Source organism: Pezoporus flaviventris, unplaced genomic scaffold (genome assembly GCF_033815535.1).
Source record: "Pezoporus flaviventris isolate CSIRO_AGI_PZ_B2104156 unplaced genomic scaffold, CSIRO_AGI_Pfla_v1 ptg000090l, whole genome shotgun sequence".
Taxonomy (NCBI): Eukaryota; Metazoa; Chordata; class Aves; order Psittaciformes; family Psittacidae; genus Pezoporus; species Pezoporus flaviventris.
The window spans coordinates 1,778,678-1,791,543 of record NW_026892638.1 but is presented as its reverse complement, the minus strand read 5'-3'; the positions used below and the strand labels follow the sequence as shown (position 1 = coordinate 1,791,543).

The window sequence follows — 12,866 nt, the reverse complement described above, 5'->3', positions numbered from 1 at the left end:
TCATTTTTTGTGGCATCTAATGTAATTTTATCAATGATGACATATATTTTAAAAAAAGAGAGAAGCAGTCATCTTATAGCAGCTATGGCTGGACTGGTAAAGGAACAGAAGAAAGTCTGCCTTTACATGTGTTAGGTGGCATAAATCTAAGCGAAAACGTAAGTATTTACCTTTAAGAAAAATAAAACCCCAAACTCCTCTCTGTATTAAGCCATGAAACCATCAGCGTTAAACAGTACTGTTTGTTCTTAGAACAAATTTGTCTTGATCTTCTTATGCTCTCAGGAAAGAATTTTATCACGAAGGATCCCAGCAACCACAACCAGCACCATCAGGGTCCTGGTACTGTCTCCATTGCTCAGCCTCTTGGGACTTTTGACCTAAGCAATACGCAGCCAAAACCCCCATCTTTACCACAAGCAGAAGTTGCGCAAACATGCACTGAAAGAGAAGCAGCTGTTACCAGGGAATTTAAGGCTGTTTTTATCTGCCTAAAAATCCTAATGGTGGGTGCAAGGGCTATGTGAGAGATACAGAAGGAAAAAGAAAGTAGGTGGTGTGGAATTGATTTGTGTGTGGGAGAGAAAGAGAGCTGGGGAGAAATTACAACTCTGCTCATGGGTCATCTGAATTACATTTTTCAGAGCTTAATATGTTCAACTCTCCTGTGTCCAAACGAGAAACATTTTGTTGTTTTGATGTAGTCAACAAAATGACTGCATATTATTTTAAATACTTGGTTAAATATCTCCACAAAATAATAGCATAGACAAATGTCTTCTGGATTTAGATGGAGAAATATGATACAAAAGCATTGCTGAATAATATCATGTAATCTAATTTAAAGGGAAGAGTGAAACCATTCCTGAAGATGCTGTGATCTTTTTGGAGTTGACTGAGCTTGTAACTTTGTGGTTTCAGTGTTACATTTTTATGTTGATTGCACGTTAAACCCTATCTGTAATATTTGTACAATGTGAACCATGCTTACTGCACTACGACCCAGGATTTTTGCCTCTACCACCTTTAATTACATCGCAGAGGGATGACCTGTTTGACCACTTTGCAAAATCAGAGGAGTCAGCTCAAACCCCCACTGTGCCCAGTGTTGGGTAACACTCTACACTGAAGTGGCTAACAAGTGCTGAGTTGGATCTGCTGTGGGAGACAGTAATGGTGTCAGCCATTGCAAACTGGAAGTGTAGCCACGCTATAAGGCAACTCTTTATGCTTCTGTATGTCTATCCCTGCAGCTACAGTACAAAGGATTAAGTAAACTTAAGTAAACTCTGAATCTGTGAATCCTCTGCAAAAAATACTTTGTTATGCCACTTTTGGTTGTTTTTTTTTTGTGGTTGGTTGTTTTGTTTGGGTTTTTTTTTTTTTGTTCTTTTTTTTTTTTATAATAGAAGCAAGTAGACTTAGTGTCTTAAATGCCAGGGCAGAATATTTGGAGGGAGGTGGTATTTGGAGTTACAAAAAATAGATCGTATAGTAGATGATGTTCAAATCTATGTATCAACCCAGATTTAAATGAATTGGAAAGATTAAAACTCATAGGAATTGTGTTTCTCTGCTGAAGAGATGAACAGCCACATTCATGTTTTCTAAAATAGTTACTAGGTTTAGTTCTGCTTACCAAGGTAACGGTTTTGTAGACATATGGCCCTTGCTATCATAAGCCTGTATAGCAAATCCATTTTGTAGCAAAGGTAACCACTGACAGCGGGGATTATGCAAAATTAGAGATTCATAATAAGACAAAAATTAGTACATTGGAAATATACACGAATGTTTTTCCATATATACATTTTCGTTTATACTATTACAATTACCCTGTTAATTGAAGGAAGGAAGAGCTAAACATGCTGTATAACCTTTAAAAACCACCAGTCCAGTTTCTACATCTCTGTCTTACAGATCCTAAACCTTTCTCATTCAGTTCTGAGGAGAAGCTTTTCAGGTTTCACAGTCTGACCAAAATATTTTTGAAAGCAAACTCTGAAAAGCAAACTCCTACTTAAGAAGGGAATTCCTGTTAAAGTAAGTGCCTCAGGGTGATTATTTCATTGAGTGTCCTTAATGAAGTGAAGAAAGTGAAATCTTCTAAATGAAGCTTTGGAAATGCTATGAGAAGCCCCATAGCCCATAAATGGGTTTGCTGTATTTGTTTGCCTTCTACAATTGTTTCCAAAGAACCAGTCAGATACACAATGGCATTGCCGCTTTACTTCACACTAAATAAATTCTGACTATAAAACTCAGGTATATAAATTGGCTTTTAACTACTTTACTTTCTGGCCTTCACTAGTCCTGAAAATGTTACAAGAGTAATTAAATTTCAGCTTTCTTGCCAATCAGTCTTAACTTCTCATCTTGCGCACCAGTACAAAGTTGTGATGCTGAAACTTCTGACTTGGCAGGAGAATATTTAAATCCAAATGAATTGCTTCAGTAGAATGAAACCAAGCTATTCAGTATTTCAATACCTCCTAGATAGGTGTAAAATTGGGCCACTAGCAAGCATCACGTGTATGTATTTGCAAGAATCTGCCATTAGACTTCGAATTGTAAACTCCTCAGAAGAGGGATCTCATGTGTATCTTTGAACTGGATGAAGATATTACTTTGGTACTAGTCCAAGCAACAAACCTAACCCATTGTAGTATATTTTTCCTGCAATATGTATAAAACTCCATGTAATTGCAACGCAAAGAAATATTACCTGTTCTTGAAAACTTGCAATATATTTTGTGATATGTATAGTACTTCAATTCAGAGCCCCAGATTCTGCTCAGGCTCAGACATTATGTAAGAAACTACTTTCACTAGAAATCTTTACTATTCTTACTTTCATGTTGGAAAATATGATTAATGTAGTTTAGAGATTGAAAAGCAAGATTCAAACTAAGAACACCAAGGTTAATTTTATTTTCTTTTTCTCTAACGAAATGGGATGCCTTAAAAGAGCTCGATTCTGTATATCTGATTTTTTTCTTTTTTTGAGAATTACATCATCACCATCAATAATGGTGGTAATAATATGGGAGAATTACTTGGACATGTTAAAAAACAAACAAAACAAAACATCATACAAGCCACACAAACCCCCAACAAACCAAACCAAGCAAACAACAAACCAACAACAACAAAGAGCACAAAACCAAAGCACTGGCATCTAATAATGTTTTCCCTGTTACCTTTAGCAGAATACTCATCAGCTACACAATGCCCCCATTTATGTGACTGTAGAAGACAGAGATGACCTGCATTTTCCTTGTATTTTCACTTTGGAAGCAAAGTGAGATTGTAGGCAAAGACTCAATCCGTAATCTTTCTCCTTCTCTGAGGTATCTCAAATTGCAGCAGCTGTTATACTGTTTTCCCACCTTCATGTCTTGCAGACAAAATATTTGTAAGTATCTTCCAGGACTTCAAAGTTCCAGGCATTACCTTTAGGTACTTACATACTTTAAAAAGCAACACATAGTTTGTCAGCAGAATTTATGAAGATGTATTTTCCAGTAACTCTGAATGCCATAACTGAAGTATAGGCTTCCTCCATCTGCACACTTTTCCTTTCCAAACTCTTTCACCTACTCTTATTTGACTGTCAGCAAGGTATGAGGTAGAATGATGCATGACTGATTCAGAGTTCAGCTATGTGGCCAGTAACAGCCACATAAAATTCACTTTTTAGGAGGCAAAAAAGTTTAAAAAAAAAGAAAAAAAGAGCAGCTCTTGAGGACTACATGCCATGGAAGCCAGTTCTAAGAATTTCATTTCAGTTTCTTATCTATCAGTCAGGTTTCTGTGAAACTGGGGAACTACTTGAAAAATGACAGTGTGACTGTACTGAACCGTAGACTAATGTAGGTTAGGTGGGGCCTTTGAAGGTCTTTAGTCCAACCTCTGTTTGGAAGTAGACAAACTTCCAAGTTCGATAGGGTTGCTTAAGTGCCTTGTCCAGTCAAGATCTGAGTATCTTCAAGGGTGGACATTCCTTAACATGTCCATACAAGGTATACGTGTGCTTAAGCATGATCATGGTGATTTTTTTTCCCACATATCTAGTTGGAATCTTACTTGTTAAAACTTGTAACCATTGCTTCTTTTTGTTGCACACAGAAACCATGTTTCCTGAAGAAGCCTGGCTAAAAGTAAACCAACTCCTAGTCAAGAACCTTAAACACTGGCTTTCTGGGCTTTTTACTTTGTGGAGCAAGTTGTAAAAGAAACATTTTTATAACTGACCCATCTTCCTAACTCATCAGCTGCACTGTAACATTTTTTATCTGCTTTGCTGTTCCCATGGAGACCAAGAGAAGACTAAGACAAACAGAACTGTTGTAGATAATCTTCCTAGAATACATCTATCTTTTCTTATCTGACTTACGAAAGCAATAAAAGAAAGGCAGTGTGATGAGCAGCAAGCTTCAGAGGCAGTGGCTTCAGCTACTGCTTCAGTTGAAACAGAGAAGAGAGACTTTTTTGACACCACACTGGTAATGTCATGTCAAATGAAAGCATTTAAGAGGTTACCTGATGATCTTCCTTGGTGAGCATTCAGATTATGTTACACATCTTTGGGGGATTTTTTTCAGGAGTGACTTACAGCAAAGTTGGGACAAATCTTCTAAACAAAACAATTCTGTCTTTAATTCAACACATGATAACAGTCTAGGAGAAAGCTCTAGAAGTTTTTCTGAAGCTGTACATAAAACCCACTGAATGAGTCACAGCTCCTGTAGATTTTATCAGTGCATGAAAAACATGAGCTATTGTTTTTTCTATCAAATAGCTGTTCTGACCTGAGCTGAAACTTAATTTAGACTTTGTCTTCTGTTTCTTCCAGTCTGCATGCCAGTGTGCTATAAACTGCAAAAAATTTAAACTGTTCTGGTTTTAATTACTCCAGGTTGGCCCTGGAATTGCTTTTTATCCACTATTTTGGCACATTAAGTTCATGTTTTATAAAATGGTTAGAAATAATTTCAGAGACCCAGGCATTTTACTTCCAAAGATTGTACAAGTGTATCAAGTATACAATAATAACTCAAAATAATAAGTTATATGTATGGTGTGAATGTGCACCCTGCTAGTCATACCAGGAAATAATCTCCTATGAATCATTTTAAAGCAATCTTAGTGCCTTTTAATAAAGGCTACTAGTGTATGCATTTGTTGTTGTTGAATTCCAACTCTGTATTTGATATTTAAATAGAGTGACTGACTTCATTGAGAAACTGAAAGGCTTCTCAAAAAGCTGTATAAAAATATTTGTGTGAGAAAAATGGAATAAGCTACTATGGGGCTTTTTAAAAGTACTTATAATATTTTATTTCTGTATAAATTCAGTGTTGAATGTAGATTCTTTTGTGGGAGGATGTATACATTTCCTGATTGGTATTTTACATATACGTCAATCATACCTCTCTCACCTTCTAAGGAAAAATCATGTTACAGCTATACTGAGGAAAGTAGGAGTCACTGAGATTTAAATTGTTCTCATGTTTGCTGATAGAATACTGCAACATTGATGGATTTCTGTAAGAGACTGGAAGTTTTGAGTTCCCCACATTGCTAAATAAAAAACTTAACCACATCTTAATACACTGATTCAAGGACCCTGAAGAAGAATAATTCAGAACGTATTCTATTATATAACGTATTTATTACTGTCTAACAGGCATATACCAGATGTATCTAGGAGAAGAGACAAAACAGTTACTGTATAAAATTATTATGTATCTGTACATTTTAATGGGGAATAATATATTGTATTTATATCACTTATGTAGGCAACGCTTGCAAGAAAGCTATAAAGCATTATTAATATTGTTAGTTTTTCAGACATTTAGAATCAAAGATTTCCTAACCCTGTCTCTCACAAAAGTATAAGATCTTCAGATCTGTGTTGTGGGAACAATACTTTCTGATACATGAAACATAAAATAATCAGATATTTCAGCATAAACCTTGAAACTGATGCTTTAGAATAAAATGCATAAATTCTTAATCTTTAATCATACCCACAAGTCCTTTTTCCATGCAGATACAGAGTTTAACAAGAAAGGCCATTGTTATTAAATACTTTCAAAGAATGAGTCTATATACCTAATCTTTTTTTCTGCTTTATGACGTCGGTTTTGCCAGTCTCACTGAAGGACAGCAGAATGAACTTCTGAGGAATACTATTCTTCCTCCACTATATACATGTTACTTTTTCAAATCTAGCATGTTATCTAGAAGCAACAGAATAGTGAATTGTAGAAATTGGAATTAAGTTCCGCATTATTGCTATGCAAGCTCTAGTTGCAAGCAAATGATCAACTAAGCCTACAGATCTTTCATGGTGACTCGTGTCTGATATGTGAAGGAATGAACTGTATGCTAAGGTACTATCAGAAGGTGCTCTAAATTCTTCTGGCACTATTACAGCTGTGCTATGAAGTATCTGGTCATTATAGTCCATTAGGTAGCTTCCAAACTCAAATGATTTATTTATTTAGTAAGATGTTATAAATAACCTTTGATTTTTTTCAGTGCAAAAAATATGCATCATGCATAATTTAGGATCACTTGATAAATTAATTCTCAGGGGGAAAAAAGTGCTTTTGAAATCGGATAGAGGTGGACACAGATGATCACAAAGCAATTAGCCAAAATCCCTGCTGGCTTGTATTTTTCAGGGGATGGACACCTTAACTTCAGGTGTTTGACTGACATGATATGTGTGAGTATTAGAAAAAGAGCACTCCATACTGATTGGTTTTGTAAAGGCAGAGACCTTGTCCTCCAACATATTCCTCCAAGAGGAGGAAAAAGAATAAAGATCTGTATCACATGAAGTGAATCAAAAACTGTGGAGAGACCCAGAGAAAAATAAAGGCATTTTGGAGGGAGGAGGGGAGCAGGGAGAAATAAAAAACTAAAACAAGACAGGAAAGCATAGTACTTTGTCAGAACCTAGACTTACAGTACCAGTCTGTCCACAGACATCTCTTTTTCCAAGGTACCAGGTCCTGATCAGCTGACAGAAAAGTTATTTTCAAAATTACCACCAGCATGGGCAGAACTCATGTGCTTCAATTCAGCAGCAGGTTTTTAACGAATGAGAGGATCCAAAAATATTCATGCGAGACACTGGCTGTCGTTTACAAGACCTTACTTGGTTTGAATGGATAAGGACTATTGAGAGTCTGGATTGTGACTAATCTTTGTTTGTAAGTTCTTGAGAGGAGGGTGGATAATTTCCAAGAAACTTGAAAACTCTTAAGGTAGCTTTTTGTTCTAAATACTCCCTTGTATTTTACTCTAGATCAAATGCTGTTACCTTTAAGTGTGTCATTCTCTTTGCTTACTCATCTGTAGCCCACGTCTAGACTACCTGCACTGAACCAGATCCATTTGAGTCAGAATAAAATCTCCTCTGACTTTGCCGATACTACTCTGACTTTGCTGATACAAACTGATACTGCAAATCAGTTCTTCTTTCCCTCAGATATAATATTCTTGTTTCACAGAAATATTGAAACTGGATTAACTCATACCTGTAAATTGACTCAAATATGTTGCTTAAACTGCAAAAGCATTTAAATTCATTTTATACAAGTAAAATAGTTATAAAATGCTTAATTTCTGTGTAGTTCCAGCACTTTCTTGCTTGGAAAAACATGGAGGAAAGCTATTTTTAAAAAGTGATCTTTAAAGGGCTATTTTAATGATCATAAAATGGTGACTCTGCACAGAAGTGTGACTTCTGGTGACTAACCTTAGTGCAACTGGAGATTTTGGTCTGACATTTATAAAGTTTCACCACTAACAGGAATTCTTTGTAAATACAATTTTCAGGCTCTTAGCAGCCACAGAGACAAGGTCTTGTAAGACTGTAACAAAATGGAAACACAGTTTAGGATAGTTTCAAAACTATAATGCTAAAATAGATGCCAACAGAGACAGAAAAGCCTTGACAAGCATCATGGAAAAAGTACTAAGAGGTGACATGTGTTTTTCCCAGATTTATGGGAAAAAAGCTCATTCAGTTATTGGTACTGATTGATACCTGATCTTGTAGTTCATGAAGATGGCAGAAAACTGAGAGCACCTAAGAAGACAGCAAGGGTAGGAAAGCAGAGAAAGACCCTTCCTGTGTGCTCCTTACCTTACTAAATTTACTTCTGTAAACCAAGGCACTACAATGAGGCCTTTCTCCACTGCTTACAGTCTGGCATCTGAACACTGTTGTGTTTGAAAAAAACACCCAAACAACAAACCAAAACTAACACAACAATCAGAACCTGTCCTTACTTTCATGACAGCCTTTCCTCTCTTGATAACATCTGCTACATCTACATTCTACCCTGACTGGCGGTTTCTGTGTTAGGCTGGTTATGGCAGCTCAGGAGCTCTGATATTTTGTGCAAGGGTACCAAGGGGAGAAAGTGTGGATGAATGATGAAAGAAAAGCAAGTAACTGAAAACTACAGTCCAGTGTCTTTTGGAGTCGGTGCTGTTATGTCTAGTAAATGAGAAATTTTTCATTTGAGAAAATGAAGAAAAGTTTCAAATGAGAAAAGGAGAAAATGTCTAGTAAAATTTCTTCCGGCTGGATCTTTACAGTGGTCACTTTGTTACTGATTTTAACAATGAAAAGTAAAAGTTCAGCTTTTCCTGCACTGACACAAGGGCTTTAAGTTTGTGCATTGCAATAGTTGTTTCAGTCCAGCAGATATTTAAATATTGCAGATAACCATTGTTCAGTCCTGCAATTTCTTGCATACAGATGTACACCTTCCTTTATATATAGTCTTTTGGAGACTGTACAAGTGCATTCCCTGTTAGAATGATTCCTTAATTTTGGGAAAGTAGACTAAACTTACCTGTTGTGGATGTAATACGTGAATTTCAAGCAATGCTGAAGAACAACTGCATTTTCCTGATACATAGGTGAAAATGACCAAGATGGTTGAATTCTCATCCTGAGCACCATGTAGTATGGCCGCTATCTCACTGAAGTCTGAGTGCAAGTGAGAGATACTGATAAGATGGCCGGGGTCTTAACACTACAAGATTCCTAGGACACATTACAGATTCCATTGCAGATGGCTAATGCTTAAGTGGTTCTAACAAGATATGAACACCTTTCTAGATAATAGGGCCAGTGATTGATTGCTTTCCATTACTTTAATATACAGTCTGTAATCATTTGCATTCATTTTCAATAGGCTCTTCTGTCCAGTTCAACTCAGTGGAAAGTCTGGCACATTTTCTTCAATTCCATGACATAATAATGGTACCCAAAGAGGAATTTCTACCATGCACTGCAATGGAAAAGTACTGGAATTTCTACAAAGGATGTAAAGATTTTGGATTCTGAAGACTTCTTCAGTGCTAGCATTTTTTTTCTTCACTGTCAGTTGAAAGTAAACATTTGAGGTTTTAAAACTAAGTGCTTTGTTATTGTCATGTTGATAAATAATTTGACCAGCGCTTGGAATTAACTGAAAGGTTGTTTGGGTAAATGAGGAACAAGGGAGTACTTTGTAGCAGATGAGGATAACTGTCAATGTTAAATTTTGTCCTGTAAGATTAAGAAATGGGGAAGTAGACAGGGACTGTTATGTAGTGGTGCTCATTGTGATTTATATTACAACTTGATATCTCTGTATGAAAATCCACTGATTTCAGCAGCTGCCCATGCTTGATGGGGCTGTACAGAACCAGATGGGTATCAGTACTGATAGTCACTTCCTACACCTAAACTTGGAACCCCTCTGCTTGAGAATGTGCTGTCAGAAATGTTTGCACCTGTTTGTGTAATAGCATAAGCTGTTAGGTTAGGTGAAAAATCAGGATGGACAGCTTTGAAAATCACCAGCAGCTTTGCTTTATGTGGTGTGGATGAATACAAATGTTTGAGAAGGGGGTGGGTGCTGAGAGAGGTTAAAAGAGGAGTCCTAGCCATTAGAAGTGCTCAGGGAAATTCCATTCATGTTCCAGCCAAGTCTTTCTGATAGAAAATGTGCTGGCATATGGCAGGAAATACAGTCAGCCTGTTTGCGAAACACGGTTCTTTCCATCTAACAATATCTTAGCTACTCACACGGATCTCTGGAGGATTTCTAGTTGCTTTAATTTTACAATGTGTGACTGCCTCAGTAGTGTATTTATAACACATCTGACAGCCACGAGAGATATCTGCATTCTTGCTCTTTCATTCTCTGAATTAAAAGAAGAGATGAAATAATAGCACCTGCTACTCTAGCAGGTGCTAATAGCACCTGCATACACTAACTAAAGTGTATGGGATGAGAAGTATCTCCTGTCACTACATAACCATCTGAGCTCACTAGCTGGAGTTTGAAGAGCTGTTCAGGGGAGATTTGATTAGTGCTTTAAACAGAAGGTGTTCTAGGTAAGGGAGAGGGGTCTGATGTGCAGAGAGCTAATACTGTGCCCTGGAATGCATAAGCAAACACAGCTTGATGGGCTGCAAGGATAAAGAAATGCAGGTTGCCTGGAAGTCAAAAAAGAAGTTAAAGGCTACTGAGTGGCAGGTATTTCATAAAGGTCACTTTGCACACAGAGAAAATTGAGCAGTCTCACAGCTGCAGCAGCAAAACAAACCTAAAGGCATACTGGTTTGAAGGAAGTGTTAATTCAAATTCCACTTTCACTGAAAAGTGAAAGACTTTTGACTGTTAATTACTGAATTAGTCTTTTGTTTGATGTGTTTTCTTTGTTACAAGATGTCTAATAAAATTAATGTATAAAAACTGGGAAGATTTGACATTAATGCTTGTAGTCCATTATATTAACGTGATCACATGACCTAAGGCAGCCCTAAAATACAGGGACAGTAAATCTGATTCAAGCTGGGCAAAGAGGTAAAAGTGCAAAGTGTTACAAGAAAACCACCGTCTCTTGCTGATGCTATATGTAAAAATAAGCTACCAGTTTGGGGTGCTTTTTTTCCCAATATTGTATATAAGCATGTTGAGAAAGGTGTTAGTTTGACAGCATATGTTTTAATATGACTAACAAATGTAGAATTCTGCTTCCCAAGTCTTCTCACAGCTGAACTTTCTCTGTTCTCCCTTCTGGAATCTTAATGTAAAGATCCATTAAGAGGTGGCTGAAAGTCTTGAAGAGGGTGTTTTGTTTTCTCTGCTTAAATTTCTGCTAAGTGTACTTGTGCATAAAAATATAAGCTGTTATCGCATGTCAAGGACAGGCAGCTGTTGGTGTTCCTAACTACAGCAGAGTGATAAAGCTTCTACTCACAAACAGCAGCCCCTCCTGCTCCTTTGATTGTTCAGGTCTTTCATTTAGTAAAGCCCTTCTTCACTCCTAGGCCGTGAGTTAGCACATACTTTCTGTGGTGAAGGTTAAAGTAGAAAGGACATAAAATGCAAAGAATACAAAACTCCTGGCATTCTGGCTGCTATTTATATTCAGATGGGGAGTAAGAGGAGAAAGAGGTGATGCAGTGAACAAAAGCCATGAATTCAGATTCATATTTGCATGGATTGATTTATTTATTTATTGCTGAGATGGAGTTTAAAAAAATCGGTAGGAAGATTAATACCAGTGAGAAAGAATGCGAGGCAGAAAACAAAATAATGAGAGTGGGAAGGATGATAAGCAGCCGGGAGGCAGACAGTGCAACGCGCGATTCATAAGTTTTAAGGCCAGCAAGGTCCAGTGTGATAAGCTGACCTCCTGAATAACACAGGCCAGAGGTTATGAGAAGGTATAAGCAAGGGAGACACAGGGAAAAGAAATAAAGGCAAAGATACAGCTAAATTCACTCTAGGCAGAGGATCAGCACAAAACATTGCACCTTCTTGCAGGCAAACTGAACTATAACCAGTAACAGCAGTTAAGGTAAGAGAAACATACGAATGAAGGCCAGCTTTGGAAAGGGATTTGACGTACTGCGAGGCACAAATACTCCCTGGGGCTTTGATGGGGAAATGCAGCTGTGGGGTGGGAAAGGGCACACTGACGTGATACTAGAATCATGTTGCCTTAAGAATTTGTATAAATTATTGGAGCAGTTGCAGTTGGCAAGTGTTTTGTCATTATGCACAGAGGCAAAGACTTGTTTTTCAAACCTTGATGTTAACTGGAGAAAACACGTTTAAATTATCAAGAGAATGAACATTCACATACATCAGATTCAGGCTTTTCTTCTGGCCACCAGTAGTCAAGTAACCAGTTGATTTGGAATTCGAATGACTACATTTGCAGGCTATCAAGAAAAGAATGCGACTCGGGAAGGGAGCATAACCTTTCAAAGGTAGAACAGGATTCAAACACAAGTTTTCTATTATTTTTTTTTCTGGTGTTGGAAGGTGATGGTGTTGCTGAGGCTTTGACTGTCTCTCGGAGAAAGTTCTACCACTTACACCAGCATTATACAGCAGATTAACCTGCAGGTGAGTTGTCCAGCAGTAGTGTCCTGATTTCACTTGTGTTTCTGTGAAAGGAGCCGAGGCATACGGTTACATACAACTCGGTTACAGTGGCTTAAGCAATTAGCAGCCTTCAGCCGGAGCTGTCACAACAGTGCCCAGCTGCGAGGTCTGCGCTGCGGGAGCAGACATGCTTTCCGCTCTGGCGGCGTCTTCTAAATTGCCGACCGAACCGGTGCAGCAGGCGAGCGGTGCCTCGGAGAGCAGAGCCCAGCCTCTCAACCTGACCTTAAAACACCAGTCTTTGCCGGCACGTCGCAGGGGGACCGCGGTATCCGAGTACGAGGGCAGGTCATTCGCTGTTGGCAGAGGTTCAAGGCGGTTGCCCCGCGCCCACCCGCCGCTCGCCCCGGCCCTTGGCACGTCTGTGCGTTCCGCGGGCTGCCG

General features: G+C 38.0%; 1 protein-coding gene across 1 annotated transcript in view; it reads left to right on the top strand.

Moving 5' to 3' along the window:
• Positions 1-9,840, top strand: part of ANKRD31 (ankyrin repeat domain 31) — a 65,522-nt gene extending 55,682 nt beyond the window's left edge. The window contains exons 24-26 of the mRNA XM_061475712.1: positions 286-476; position 853; positions 9,228-9,840. Coding sequence (XP_061331696.1) covers positions 286-476; position 853; positions 9,228-9,379 — 344 coding nt within the window. The 3' untranslated portion in view covers positions 9,380-9,840. The remainder of the gene's footprint in view (positions 1-285; positions 477-852; positions 854-9,227) is intronic.
• The last annotated feature ends 3,026 nt before the right edge of the window (positions 9,841-12,866 follow it).